Source organism: Poecilia mexicana, unplaced genomic scaffold (genome assembly GCF_051168715.1).
Source record: "Poecilia mexicana isolate PSO_F unplaced genomic scaffold, ASM5116871v1 scaffold_7, whole genome shotgun sequence".
Classification (NCBI taxonomy): Eukaryota; Metazoa; Chordata; class Actinopteri; order Cyprinodontiformes; family Poeciliidae; genus Poecilia; species Poecilia mexicana.
The window spans coordinates 2,704,237-2,717,658 of NW_028263376.1; the positions used below are offsets into that span (position 1 = coordinate 2,704,237).

General features: G+C 38.7%; 2 protein-coding genes across 3 annotated transcripts in view; one reads left to right on the plus strand and one right to left on the minus strand.

Moving 5' to 3' along the window:
* The first annotated feature begins 112 nt into the window (after positions 1-112).
* znf341 (zinc finger protein 341) lies at positions 113-11,824 on the plus strand. 2 transcript variants are annotated; one of them, XM_014975575.2, is made up of 16 exons: positions 113-187; positions 1,109-1,219; positions 2,308-2,498; positions 3,451-3,600; positions 3,672-3,992; positions 4,092-4,263; positions 6,316-6,409; positions 6,497-6,587; positions 7,015-7,174; positions 7,249-7,481; positions 8,426-8,634; positions 8,855-8,951; positions 9,414-9,546; positions 9,673-9,784; positions 9,915-9,985; positions 11,152-11,824. In XM_014975575.2, the coding sequence occupies exons 1-16, from the start codon at positions 157-159 to the stop codon at positions 11,688-11,690; spliced, it is 2,715 nt and encodes a 904-aa protein (XP_014831061.1). In that variant the 5' UTR covers positions 113-156; the 3' UTR covers positions 11,691-11,824. The 2 variants fall into 2 exon arrangements, with proteins under 2 accessions (XP_014831061.1, XP_014831062.1); XM_014975576.2 differs by having other exon boundaries at positions 6,319-6,409.
* Positions 11,825-11,900: 76 nt separating this feature from the next.
* itchb (itchy E3 ubiquitin protein ligase b) overlaps positions 11,901-13,422 on the minus strand; it is a 58,535-nt gene continuing 57,013 nt past the window's right edge. Inside the window, exon 24 of the mRNA XM_088006878.1 lies at positions 11,901-13,422. This exon is cut by the window's right edge and continues 705 nt beyond it. The gene's annotated coding sequence lies outside the window, so the exon portion shown is untranslated.

Sequence of the window (13,422 nt, forward strand, 5' to 3'; positions counted from 1 at the left end):
GTAAAACATACCCCCAATTGCTTAGCTATACTTGGATTTTCCGTGAAGCCTTCATGTTTAAAATGCTTTTCTCACGTTTTCTTGACTTCTGTGTATTTACACCAAGCAGCAGGCATTACTAGTGGAGCGCCTATTACAGAAAAGGAGAGCTTCAAGATGGCGCAGGCAATATTTGAGGTGCTCGAAGGTAGTAATATTCCTTTTATTGTTGCATAATCATAAACATAGTCGCGCATTTGAGGATATTTTTGATAAATATATTTTGTGGTCTTTATGGAAATGAGAAAAACATGTCTGAATCTCAGTTAGACGTTTATCATTGTAGAGAACAGAAAAACTCTGAAAGTGTAAATGTAAACAACCAAGCAGATATGAAATATTTTCCCGTTTTAATTCCACCCATTTTCTATCAGACATCCTATTGTGGGTGCGCAGTTTGAGGCGATATTCGTTTCTCTCGCTGTCCTTTTAAACTGCAACACGCTGTCACAAGTCTACTAAGTTGCTTCAAGCTTGGATTTTAGGCCTGATGTGTTTAGGATTTCATATTAACATTGAATCCATGTACAACTTGTAATCAGAGTACAAAACCTAAGTGGTTGGCGACGTAAACACATAGAAAGCTGAACATTTTGCAGAAATGATGTTTTCTTTGCACAACTAAATCATTCTTTACTCTAGAATCTGTTCACATTTTTTCCACATCATAACCAAAAACTTTGATATATTTTGTAGTGATTTTATGTGATGGACAAAGTAGTACCTACTACCTTTAACCAGTACTACAAAGTAGTACTGGTTAAAGGTAACTGAAGTGTTATGGAAAATGATACACTGTTTTTTTTATTCTTAAAAATAAATAATAATAATAATAATAATAATAATAATAATAATAAAAAACTCTGAAAAATGTGGTGTCCATTTGTATTCTGACCACCTTATTCAGATACCCCTAAATAAAATGTGGTGCAACCAACTGCTTTCAGAATTGCCTGATTAGTAAGTAGAGTGTCAAAACTATTGCTCTATATGTCAGAACACACTTCACATCTTATGAAAACAACTGCTTTTGTCACAGTGACCTCATCTCCATCTCTATCTTCCTCAGGCATGGACAACCAGACTGTGCTGGCAGTTCAGTCACTGCTGGATGGTCAAGGCGGAGTTCCTGACCCAAACAACCAAAATGTCTCTGCGACGCCAGCCATCCAGCCCATGGGTATGTGAGATCACTCACAGGGTTCCTGCACAGTCTGGAATAATATGGAAAAATTACAATTTAATATGGGGAACAAATACACACAAACTTTATAAACTTTATGTCTTATTGCATTTTTTTCTAAGCCAGAAAAAAAATCTAAATTTCTTCTTATGTGAGTTCTTGCATTATTTGGATGATGACCTTAATTTTTAGTTTAACACAGAAAACTTGATTTTTGATCAGGAAATTTTAAAATGTAAACACAAAAAGGCAATTTCACAGCTTTGTGGCCTCTAAATCTTTTTATTTGTATGTTTTGGATTGAATTCAAAGCTGGACTAGGTTTAATTTGGATAGTTTTAATTTGGATTTTGTATTGATTATACAAAATCCTGTCCACATTTACCATGGTTTCTAAATTCTAACTGATCGAAGATTATGCAGATGTAAAAAAAACCCAGAAGAGTGAAACTGGAAGGGAGGTTGAGCACTGTGTGTAAAAAAGATAATTAAACTTAAACAGATGGACAATCTGTATCTAAATGTTAAAAAAAATTGTAAAAAAAGTTTTGTAAAAAATTTCCCCCTAACTCTGCAAGTTATGTTCTTTAAATTTAAAAAAGACAGTTTGGGGAAAAATATATTGATAATGGCATAGTAATGCAATTTGGGCATCTTAAAGACTAATAAACTTTAATTTTGTAAATAACACTCCATACAGGAAGACATTTTAAATATCCAAAATAAATCACAACAAAGAAAATCAATAAATAAAATACAGATAAAAATAACTCAACAGAAACCATAAATAAAGTAAATTGTGAAGTGTCTGTAAAGAAATTTGCCTTTCAGAAAATATAAATCATCAGAATGGAAATCATTGGGTGATTAATTGATTAACTGCTTGTTGCAGTTAATAAATGTGCCCTGATCTAATGGGACATTTACCACAAATGTCCCATTAGATCAGGAGACCACGTGCAGGAATTCACTGCTTGAAGTGATGAACTGGCTTGTATGAAATATTCTGTTTGCTCTCGTTTCCATCTGCAGGATTTTTTTTCTACTAATATTAACCGGACTGGTTGTTTTTAATCATCCTGCAGACGACGAAGACGTGTTCCTGTGTGGCAAGTGTAAGAAACAGTTCAACTCTCTGCCTGCCTTCATGACGCACAAGAGGGAGCAGTGCCAGTCTGGCAGCCCCTCCCTGTCCACCGTGTCCCTGGCCTCCACCAACGCCTACGCGCCGGTCCCGTCAGTCGGCTCTGTACCCCAAACTGCCATCAACAGACAGGTGGGGACAGAGCGGTGGAAACTGATTGGTGTGTAGAGTTGCTGATGGTTTATGCATGTTGTACTGTAACTGGAACGATGTGTTTGGGTCAGTTGTGATCAATATTGAACTTTGTGGCATCAGACATTCCAGGTAAGTTCGACTTAATATAAAGAACAAGTATGTGGGAAAAGGATCTGTGAGGCTGTGGGCCCGTTTCCTTTTTGTTAAGGAAAACTAAGAATTTGCAGAGCATATGAACACCTCAAATCTGATTGTTTACTCACTTTGCTTGCAGCAATCCCTTCTCCTGAGCAAGTATGTGGCGACAGTGGAGGGGAACAATTCCCTTGTTATTGTTGTTGTTTTTAAAATAAAGATACTTGGAAAAAGCTAGATATTATTATTTCTTTATTAAAACATATATTAGCCCCAAATTTGGATTCTTTCAGACTGATTTATTAATAGATTTGAAACCGATTAATATTTGATGCGGCTGATACATTAGTGCTATAATCTGGCCCATTGGTTTTTAAAGTAGTGCCCCTGGAAAACTGGCAGATATAAAAAAAATGTCAAGTTAAAAAGTTGAGTCGAATACATTGATAATCAGAAAATGTTAATATTTCTTTAATATGAAAATCTAATCTGTTTTTCAATCATAACTGCAAAATATAAGATACAATAATTTATTGTAATGTTATTTGCCATGTTCATTGGCTGCCAGTCAAATATATCAAGCTAGCATGGAATCAGAAGATCTGAGGTAGCATTTATGCTAAACGAAGGTAATAATTATTGAACAGAGAATAAAAGTGAGAAGGAAACCCAGAAGTTTTAAAGTTGGACTCAACTTTTTTTTTGTAGCTAATGGTATTTGGATAAGCTAATTACCAAATCTGCAACAAAATGCTAAAAATCTACTTGGCTATCTGTAGTTGTTTAAATTCCTTCTATCCTGCTCGGCCATCAGGTATCCACCTATATAGCAGTCCCTCCATCTCCTCTGACTCACACTCTGGTGCAAGGCAACGTGCTGGTCAGCGATGACGTCCTCATGTCGGCCATCTCTGCCTTCACCTCCATCGACCAGCCCATGGCCGCCATGCAGACGCCCATACAGGTACATCCTGGAGCGGTCGCTGCTTTGCTCCAACTGAAACACATTCTTCAGATGTTTTGCTGTTATTGCAGAGCAACCTGAGCATGCACACAGCGGGGGTATCGTATCTTCAGCATCATCACCACCACCACCATCATCAGCAGCAGCAGCATCAGCAGCAGGCTTCCCACCCTCTGCCCTCCAGCCATGCACTGCCCCCAGCCCTGCCAGCTGGGCAGCCCACCCAGCAACCCCTCTCCTCTCAGGTGCCAGTGAGCCACAGCAACTCGGTGGTGCAGGTGTACAGCACGATGCCCCACATGGCAGGCCCTGCTGCTGCTGCAGCGGCTGCTGGTGCTGGCTGTGCAGCAGAGATCCATACGTTAGGCCTGCCAGCTTTCCACCCTGTTCAGGTGAGTTCCTACACCTGCAGTCCTCAATATCTCATACACCGTCCAGTTCCAGTTCCCGTGTTTATTTACTTGTTTCCTTCTCACTGGGTGCCTGGCTAGTGCGTGGAGGGCCAGTCATTCAGCAGTACTCCCGTCTACAGCCCTGGGAAACAGGGCAGCAAAGCAAAGAGCTGCAGCCACATGGGCAGCATGGCAGAGCTGAGCGACTTCGAAAAGGTCATCATACCCAAACAGCCCCGGAGCAGCAAGAAGACAATGGATGGAGCAGCAGGTGATGACTTACTAAAGTATTCCTTAGACACCGGATTTTATCACGTTTTGTCACTTAACTACTTTATGTATGCAAAGATGGGCAGAGTAGCCAAAATGTGGACTCAAGTAAGACTATCACTACTTCAGCATATTTTTACTCAATTAAAAGTAAAAAGTAACAATCCAAGAAATGTACTCAAGTGATAAAAGTATTTTTTGAAAAGTTTACTCAAGTACAGAACATCAATTACTTCATATTTAAGAATTATATCAGAAGATGGACCAAAATATAAAATTATTTGGAAATGTTGGTATTTTAAGAACCAAACTGAAAAGAATTTATATAAATAACATAATTACAAAATAACAAGATCAGGTAAAATGAACTGTTTTCCAGATCAATATAACTTCAGTCACTTCAGTCACAACTTCAGGTGTGTGTGTGGGGTGAATGTTTATTTAAAAGGAGTTTGTTCTTAATTTTTGTGACGTTCCTTACAGTGGGTAGAGAATCCAGACATTTTACCCAATTAAGAGCATAGATAAGAAAATTAGTCAAGAGTATTAAGTACAGAGTAATACTCCTAGATGTATTTTTACTCCTAGATGTAAATTGTTTCCAAACATTTCAATAAGTTACTCAAGTAAATGTAACTGAGTAAACGTAACTAGTTGCTTCCCATCTGTGAACGTATATTACTGTTACATTATACTGCGATTTTACTATAAAAAACTATAAAAATATTGACATCAGACTTAGTGGTTTTCCAACCACCTGAGTGCTTTAAAGACATGTTATAATGAAATCAGTCACTCATATTCACACACATTCACACACACATTCATACGTCAATGATGGAAAGCTCCTGGTCTGTAGCCACAGGTGCAGTAATGTTAGTGTTTAGCTGTGAAGTGAAGGAAATGATGCCTGGTTTTCTAGAGTTTTTGCAAATCATGGATTTATTTGTTTTCAGCTGATTTCCCTCTTTTTAACACTTTTTTGATGCCAAAGGGAAATTAAACCTTCACATCAACTCTGGTCAGCTTTCTGTTCAGGATCAGACCAGAGGTGTCGACTTCACATGTTAGGTTATAAAACATTCAAAGGTTTGTAGTGTTAGTGGGGCCAGCTCTGGCAGACAGCTAGAGGTGCAGCTTGGGACAAATATAATTGTGCTGCAGGCCAAATTCAGGTTGCAGGGCCATAGTTTGATACCCACGTCTTAAACCCTCTAAAATGCTCTGTAACATGACAGTGGCTCAAAACATACCAGTAAATCCACCAATGAAAGGAAACATGGACGGCTGCAAGAAGATATTCAGCCAAAAGTGTAAGACTAGATTAGTCTTGCACCATCACAAATTTATATTTATCTAATTATAAATTGTCCCAGAAATTATTGTGATAAATTATATTTTTGTTTTCAGATCATTTTAAGTAACATATTGATAATGGCATTATAATGGAAGTTTGCCCTCTCGAAGACTAATGAAATGGAAGACATTTTAATTATCCAATTAAATCACAACAACCAAAATAACAAGAAGAAAATAGAATATGAAGTCTCCGTTAGCAAAATTACACTTCAAAAAATATTAATCAGACTGGACATGATCAAGCTATTAATTTATTAAGCAAATCATTGATTTATTACTTATTGAGATAAATTATTGTGACAGGTTTAGAAAAGGCAAAAGTTAAGTCACCCTAACTTCTGCCTTTTTCCACAGATAAAATAAAATACATGAACATTTTGTAAAAAGGAACTGAATACTAAATATTCAGTTCCAATATGTGTGCAAGTTACAAATAAACCTAAAATATTACTGGAATTTAACCATTCAAGGTATTGATGCAAAGCAGAAGTACCAATCAGGTTGAAAAAGTCTGGACTATGATGCTGATTATGATATATACGTATATATATTTATTTTCCATATTAGATTAAAACATTTTATTATTAATTACTTATTTTGTCTTTATTGGAGCCTTGCAACAAAATTTTGCTCAAAATGTAGATTTTAAATGACAATAAAGTCTATAATTCTAGTTCTAAGTTTCTCTCCTCAGCAGATCACCTGAAGGGAAAAGGTCCAAAGCTGAAGTGTAATTTCTGCAATAAGTTCTTCTCCAAAAACTTTGACCTCCAGCAACACATCAGAAGGTGAGCAGCATAACGTGGACTTTGCCCACCGACTGACTCCAGTGTAGATGGAGGAGGATCACCACTTGGTCTGTTTTCTTCCTGCAGCCACACAGGAGAGAAACCGTTCCAGTGCATTGTCTGTGGGCGGGCCTTCGCCCAGAAGTCCAATGTGAAGAAACACATGCAGACTCACAAGGTGGACTGTCTGTTTTTGTTTTTCTAGAGGTGAATTTTAAGATGGCTGAAGTAAATAAGTAAATGTGCAGAAAAAACTCCCCCGACTCTACAGGGAATCACAGTTTCTTCATCCTGGAATTCAGTCCAAAATGATCAAATTGATTTGAGTCTGCTTAATGTTTTGTGAAATTGTTTTTTATTCATTTTTTAAAAATATTTTTGTATTTAAAGCCAGGCAGTTAAGGTCGTAATAGAATTTAAATAAATGTTGTATTTCTTTCCTCTTGTCAGTCACATAATTTGAACTCTTGACCGTTTGAAAAGAAAAACTGGTTTCTGAATTAAATATCATATCTGAACCCTAAAAACTGGGATCAACTCAAATCACAAAACACAGAGATTCACATCTGAATGAACAAGCGCCCCCTGCTGTCCTGACTGTCCAGGTGTGGCCGATGAGTGTGGCGAACACTGTGACCCGGCTGCCCATCACAGTGAAGGTGGTTCCCGTTTCATTCATTGAGGAAGAACGGATGGCGGAGCGGCAGAAACAAGGCGACATGGACCGAGACCAGACTCAAACAGAACCAGAGCCGGCCCAAACGGGTGAGCTTCATTTTAGACAACAAAACTAACTCCAGATATGCAGCCTGTATAGTGACCTCACTTCCTGTTTACAGAGGAACCAGGGGAGGAGGCAGTGATGGAGGCTGAACCCGGTCTGACCGCCAGCCAACGGGGAGACGCCCAGGACAGTCACGCTCACTTCATGTCTGACCAGAACCAGCAGGGCGGCGCTCAAACCAAGCAGATCGTTGTGATAGACAGCTCCTACCAGTGCCAATTTTGCACCTGCAAGTTCAAGACCTACTTCCAGCTCAAGTCTCACCTGACCCAGCACAAAGGCGAGCAGGTGAGGCAGGAGAAAAGAATTTTATTTCTTTTTGTCCCTCGCCAAATTATATAAACCTTTTGAAAATATCATGAATAAGGCTACAAACCTTTGTGAACTGTAGATCTGCATTACCTGTGTAGAGGTTAATACATCTGGGGATTTTTACAGCAAATGATCAGGGGCCTCATGCATAATGTGTGCGTGCGCACAAAAAATGTGCGGCGCCATATTTTACTCGCAAGCCAGCATGTATAAAAATTTACTTTGCGTCAAAGTGTACGTAAATATACATTGGCGTGAAAATTTACGGCAGCCATGCAAACTTTTTCTGTGAACAATATCGAACTACAAAGCGTCAAAACTCACCTAAAGACACTGAAACCTGACTACATTTAGTGTTTTTTAGACCAAGAAGCATCAAACATATTTTTTTATTGCTTAAAAGTAAACAATGAAACTGAACCGTATTTATCCCAAGACAATAAAGTAACATGAACACACGGCTTTATGCATCCCATTTTGTTTGTGCACCGCACTTTTCTAAATTTCTCCGTACGCCAAGTTTTAGTGTGAAAACTTCATTCTTTTATGTATGAGGTCCCTGGTCACTAAGGTCTGACCTGCAGCTTGTAGCCAAGAGTCTGACATTTCCATGGTTACCAAATATGTCTATATCTATGCTGAGGGGAGGTGCAGTAACGAGGGAACAAAGTTAAAATCCTTCTCTTGTTCAGAGGTTTGGGGCTTAACAAGCAGGCAGAGAGAATTGTTTTGTTTTTCTGTTCTAAGCAGCTGAAGCCTGAAGAAATCTCATTCAAGACCACATTAAAAAGTCTAAAAATTGAGTTAAAAGTGAAGAAATTTAGTTTGTATTTTAATCTTTTGTACAAGTTCCAGTACACATAAGTAATAGAGATTGAGCAGATTGGGACTAAAGTTGCGTCAGTTGTGTTTCCTTACAGGTGTACAAGTGTGTGTTGAAGAGCTGCTCCCAGACCTTCCAGAAGCTGGACCACTTCCTGGAACACATCCGGACGCACCAGGAGCAGCTGACGTACCGCTGCCACCTCTGTAGCAAGGTCTTCCCCTCCCTGTTTGAGCTGGGAGTCCACCAGTACTCCCACTGCTTCTGCCCACAGCAGAACACACGCAAGGAGACGAGCGTGTTCAGGTCAGGACCGCCACTTCTCCTGCAGGATGTTCATTCTGACACATCAGCTTCAGTAAACATGTAGAAGAAATGTCTGTATCTATGTATATCTAGTTTTCTACTTTATTTAAAAAATCTCCTCCAACTTTATTCTTTAGTCTAAATACAACAGAAAACCCCCAAAGCATTTCCTTTACATGCAGTGTTTAGTTTTCACCAGAGTGCCTTTGTGCCACTGCAGGTGTGTGAAATGTCAGAACAGGTATTCAACCCAGGAAGCTCTGGAGCAACACCTGCTGACCGCCTCTCACAGCTTCCCTTGCCCTCACTGTCAGAAGGTACACCTCTTACCATCATGCTGCACATATGAGGCTCAGAGTGATTCAAATGAAATTAATTTCTACAACCTAAAACGCCAAAAGCTCATAAATAATGTCAGTTTGGAAGTCATGCTTTCTGTTCTCTGATGTGTGCATGTCCTCATGAAAAGAAAAGAAGCGCTTCAGATGTTATCCAATCTGCTCATAAAACATACATAAATGACAGGATTACAGTCATTTAGATGATAGTATACAGGTCAGCTGTAGAAAAAACTGACTTTTCAATAGTTGCTCATGTTTGGGCAAGAGAGAAAATCAGGAACAGCAAAGTTTTTTAAACACCATTTCATTTTGAGTCTTGAGTTCCTTATGTCACTAGGTGCTGCTATAGTGATTATAGCTACTCTTGATCATTTACAGCTAAAAGTCTCACTTTTAGGTGAGCTCTGATCTGTTCGCCATCTCTCTGTTCATCATCAGGTCTTCCCATGTGAGAGATACTTCCGGCGCCACCTGCCCACTCATGGCGTTGGAGGAAGATTTAAGTGTCAGATCTGCAAAAAGGCCTTCAAGACTGAGCACTACCTCAAGCTGCACACTCGCATTCACTCAGGTCTGAAATTTAACAAAGGTTTTTCCAACTCAGATCTAAAATGTGCGATTTCAGTTCGCAGTGTTAAGTCAGGGAACTTGTGTGAACCTTGAATCCAACAAAAGATGAGTTTTATTTTGTTTCCAGGTGAGAAACCGTACAAGTGTTCTCTCTGTGAGGCGACGTTCAACAGAAAGGACAAAGTGAAGAGACACATGCTGATCCACGAGCCTTTTAAGAAATACAAGTGTCCTTTCAGGTGAGGCTCCAGAAGGAGGACAAGTGAAAAAGTTCCCCAACCCCTTCCCCTGACCCGATCTATGTAATTATAGCTCAAATACTTTTATTTTTCCCACACATTTTTGCATCTTCCTTATTTCCTTTCTCAGGACACATGTGGGCTGCACCAAAGAATTCAACAGACCAGACAAACTGAAAGCCCACATCCTGTCACATTCTGGTGAGAAAATAACGACCCATCTGTTGTCTGAAGATCTTCATAGTTTACATACACAAGCTTCTGGCACAATTCTGACCACTCTTACCACATTGCCCTCACTGTCAGAAGAGTCCATTTATCGCAGGGGTGTCAAACTCCAGTCCTCAAGGGCAGGTGTCCTGCAACTTTTAGATGTGCCTCTGCTGCACCACACCTGAATAGAATAATTAGGTCATTAGCAGGACTCTGGAGAACTTATCTACACAAGGAGGAGGTAATTAAGCCATTTCATTCCAGTGTTTTGTACCTGTGGCACATCTAAAAACTGCAGGACAGTGGCCCTTGAGGACTGGAGTTTGATACTTGCGATTTATCAGAAACTAATTGCTTTCCAGATGTTGCTTTAGTCTTTGTGGTCAAAGAGCTCATCTTTGTCTCATCTGGGGTTAAAAATTCAATTGAGTTCAAAGTGTTGAGTCCATACATTTTGTAATGATCAAGTATGAAGCTTGTTGACTGTGTGGCTGTGGTGGAACTTGATACGCAACATCAATAGTGGGAACCAATTAGAAAATTAGCTACAGTAACCCTAAAGCACTGAAGCCCAACATCAGCATGGTATTTAGAGGAAGCTAAGTGCGCTAAGCTTTTTCAAAATTAGCAAAAATGCTAAATGGAAAATTTAGCTCTGCAAATTTTTCATTTGCGGAGCGGAAGTGTGTCCACCACTGCATAACATAAAACCAAATATTAGTGCAGATGCAAATACTTCTTTGACCTCATATTAATGTTTAATATAACAATATTACAGGTTTCTACAGGTTTTACCATCTCAAATTTAAGATGCTTTAGACCATTATGAATGGAATTTACTTGGCTGGATGAAGTTTGGTGATGAAATTGGCACTTTCTAAAATTAAATCAATATCCATAATGACCATATTAAAGCCCAACTTTTAAAAAATGAATTTAATACATTTTAAGGGCTTAATTTTAGATGGATGAATTTAAGGCTCAAGAGTCTTTGTAGATGTGCAGACACCCTGAGAAAATTGGCATTGAATTCAAACCTTTATTCTTGGTGTTAAAGTCGACAAAAGTTGAGTGTGTAAATTTTTCACATCTTAACATATTCTAGCATTTCTTTGGTATTTGTTCTTTTTGTAACCAGCTCTCCTCTCTGCCAGGTATCAAACCCTACAAGTGTCTGTTCTGTCAGAAGGCATTCAGCCGCAGGGCTCACATGCTGGAGCATCAGCAGTCCCACACAGACAACTACAGGTTCAGGTGCTCCATATGCAACAAGGGATTCACCAGGCAGAGCTACTACAGAGACCACAAATGTCCCACAGCAGGAGACATGACAGGAGCAGAGGTGGGGACAGAGGAGGATGAGGAGGCCAATGAGGCTGCAGGAGCATCGGCGGTTCAGGAGCAGGAAGGAGAGCTCAACGGGAAGAGAAGCAGATTCACAAGGATTTCTGAACGCTCACAGACTAATGGAGAGGAGGCAGAGGAAGATGACAGCTCCGATGGAGACCAGGAGACAGCAGAAACTCAACCAGGGGATGAAGAGGGGACGGATAGAGGCCACCATGCTGCCATGGCTACCACCAAGGGAGGGGCTGAGAGAGGGGCAGAGGAACATGGCGACATGGAAACCAGTGGCAAGCTGCAGACACAGACCAATGCCCACAACAGTTCACAGAGGCAGCCATGTTTGTAGTCCAAACCTGCCTCTTTATTTAAACGGTTTCCTGTACTGGAAAATGACATTTGTTTTATATTAAAATGGTTACATTTATCAGATGTTATTTCTCCCAGTTTTTTACAGAATATAATTAAAATTAACCCATTCCAGTATTTCAGCCTTAAGGTTTTTTTTTTTTTTTATCTGCAGGCAGTAAAACATTTACTTTCACCAGAACACCACAAATGGGATGTTTTGAGTTCATTTATTAATGTGACAATCCCTATGTTACACATCTTTCATGTACATAAGCAGTTAGAGAGGAAAAAAAATAGAGCATTGCCTTAAACTTCTTTAAAATCTTAAGAAACTTTGTTATGAACACCATTTACATCTTCTCGTCCTGTACAGGAGTGACCAGCTAGATTAACCAGGATTCTGGAAAATATTTAACAAACATGAGCATCTTTATTTTTATTTCCATATCTGCTCGTTTACAACGTTCCAGGGTTTCTATTGTGAAAAATTAAAAAAAATGCTTTCAGGAGGTGGCATATTGAGCACAACTTGACCTTTGATCCTCATACATTCATACAGTTCTCTTAACTAAAATTACCAATAAATCTTCCTACTGCAGTTTCTCCTGGACATTTCTGATAAATTTATTTATTCCAATGGAGGAATGAATCAGTCTGATCAGAGAGAATAAGAGTGTTTATTTTACCACATGACCAACTGTTTCTGCTGGCTGGGAGCCTGAAGGGAGAAAGACTAAAAACTGATAATTCATCGTGCATCCAAAGTTCAGAGTTTCCTCTGCTGGTTCAGTGTGTGACTACACAGTTTAAACAGTCTTCACAACACAAGGTTTCATTTTATTACATAATCTTCCTCAGGAAAAAAGTTTTTGGTGATAAAAAAAGCCACAATTTTCTGGAGTGCTGGAGTTTCAGCACTCCAGATTTATTGGCACCCAGGACAAAAATTATGTAAAAAGCCTCAAAAGAAATTCAGCTTTCATTGCAGTAAAATATTCTTCAAAAAGAATCTGGAAAATTCATCTTTAATCTTTGTACATGGATTCAGTTTATATCTCTTGTTCAAATATTATTTTACTTTTCGTTTATAAAAATTACCACAATTGGTTTCCTTAAACGTTTTAAAATGCTGTAACACAAGTATTTTTAAATTTACACTTTACTTTTAAATGTAATCTCTTAACACATTTCTCTAAATTTTCTAAATGTTATTGAAAAATTTATTTTAAAAGCTGATTCACACATCTTCACTAGGAGTGCCCATTAATGCAGAGTAATGATAAAATATATTATTTTTCACAAGTTCAGACGGAACAAGCTACAAATGACAGGTGTAAAGAGAGGCGGGATTTAAATTTCCTCAGTTATTGCTGACTTTTGAAAACAACCTTTCTATCCCTTCTTTTTTGAGGTCTGTTGTGAAAGATGTCAAAATAAGGCAAGAAAACACTTGTTCATGTTTCAAATGCTACATGTTTAAAAGAGACAACCGGGTTGCAATGAAAATGCCTCATAGGATTAAATTTTATTTGGTTTGATGTAGTATTAGCATTCTTCTGGTCTTCTGTGGATTTTTAAGTAACTGGTTTAATTAAGACTACTTCTGTACATTAAAAGACCAAAAAAAGCTCATTAAAGCTGTTAACGTTAAGATTCTTCCAGAAAACTCTAATCCATATTATTATCCTGTTATTACAGATCACAGTGTGCAGACTCCGACCCTATAAAAC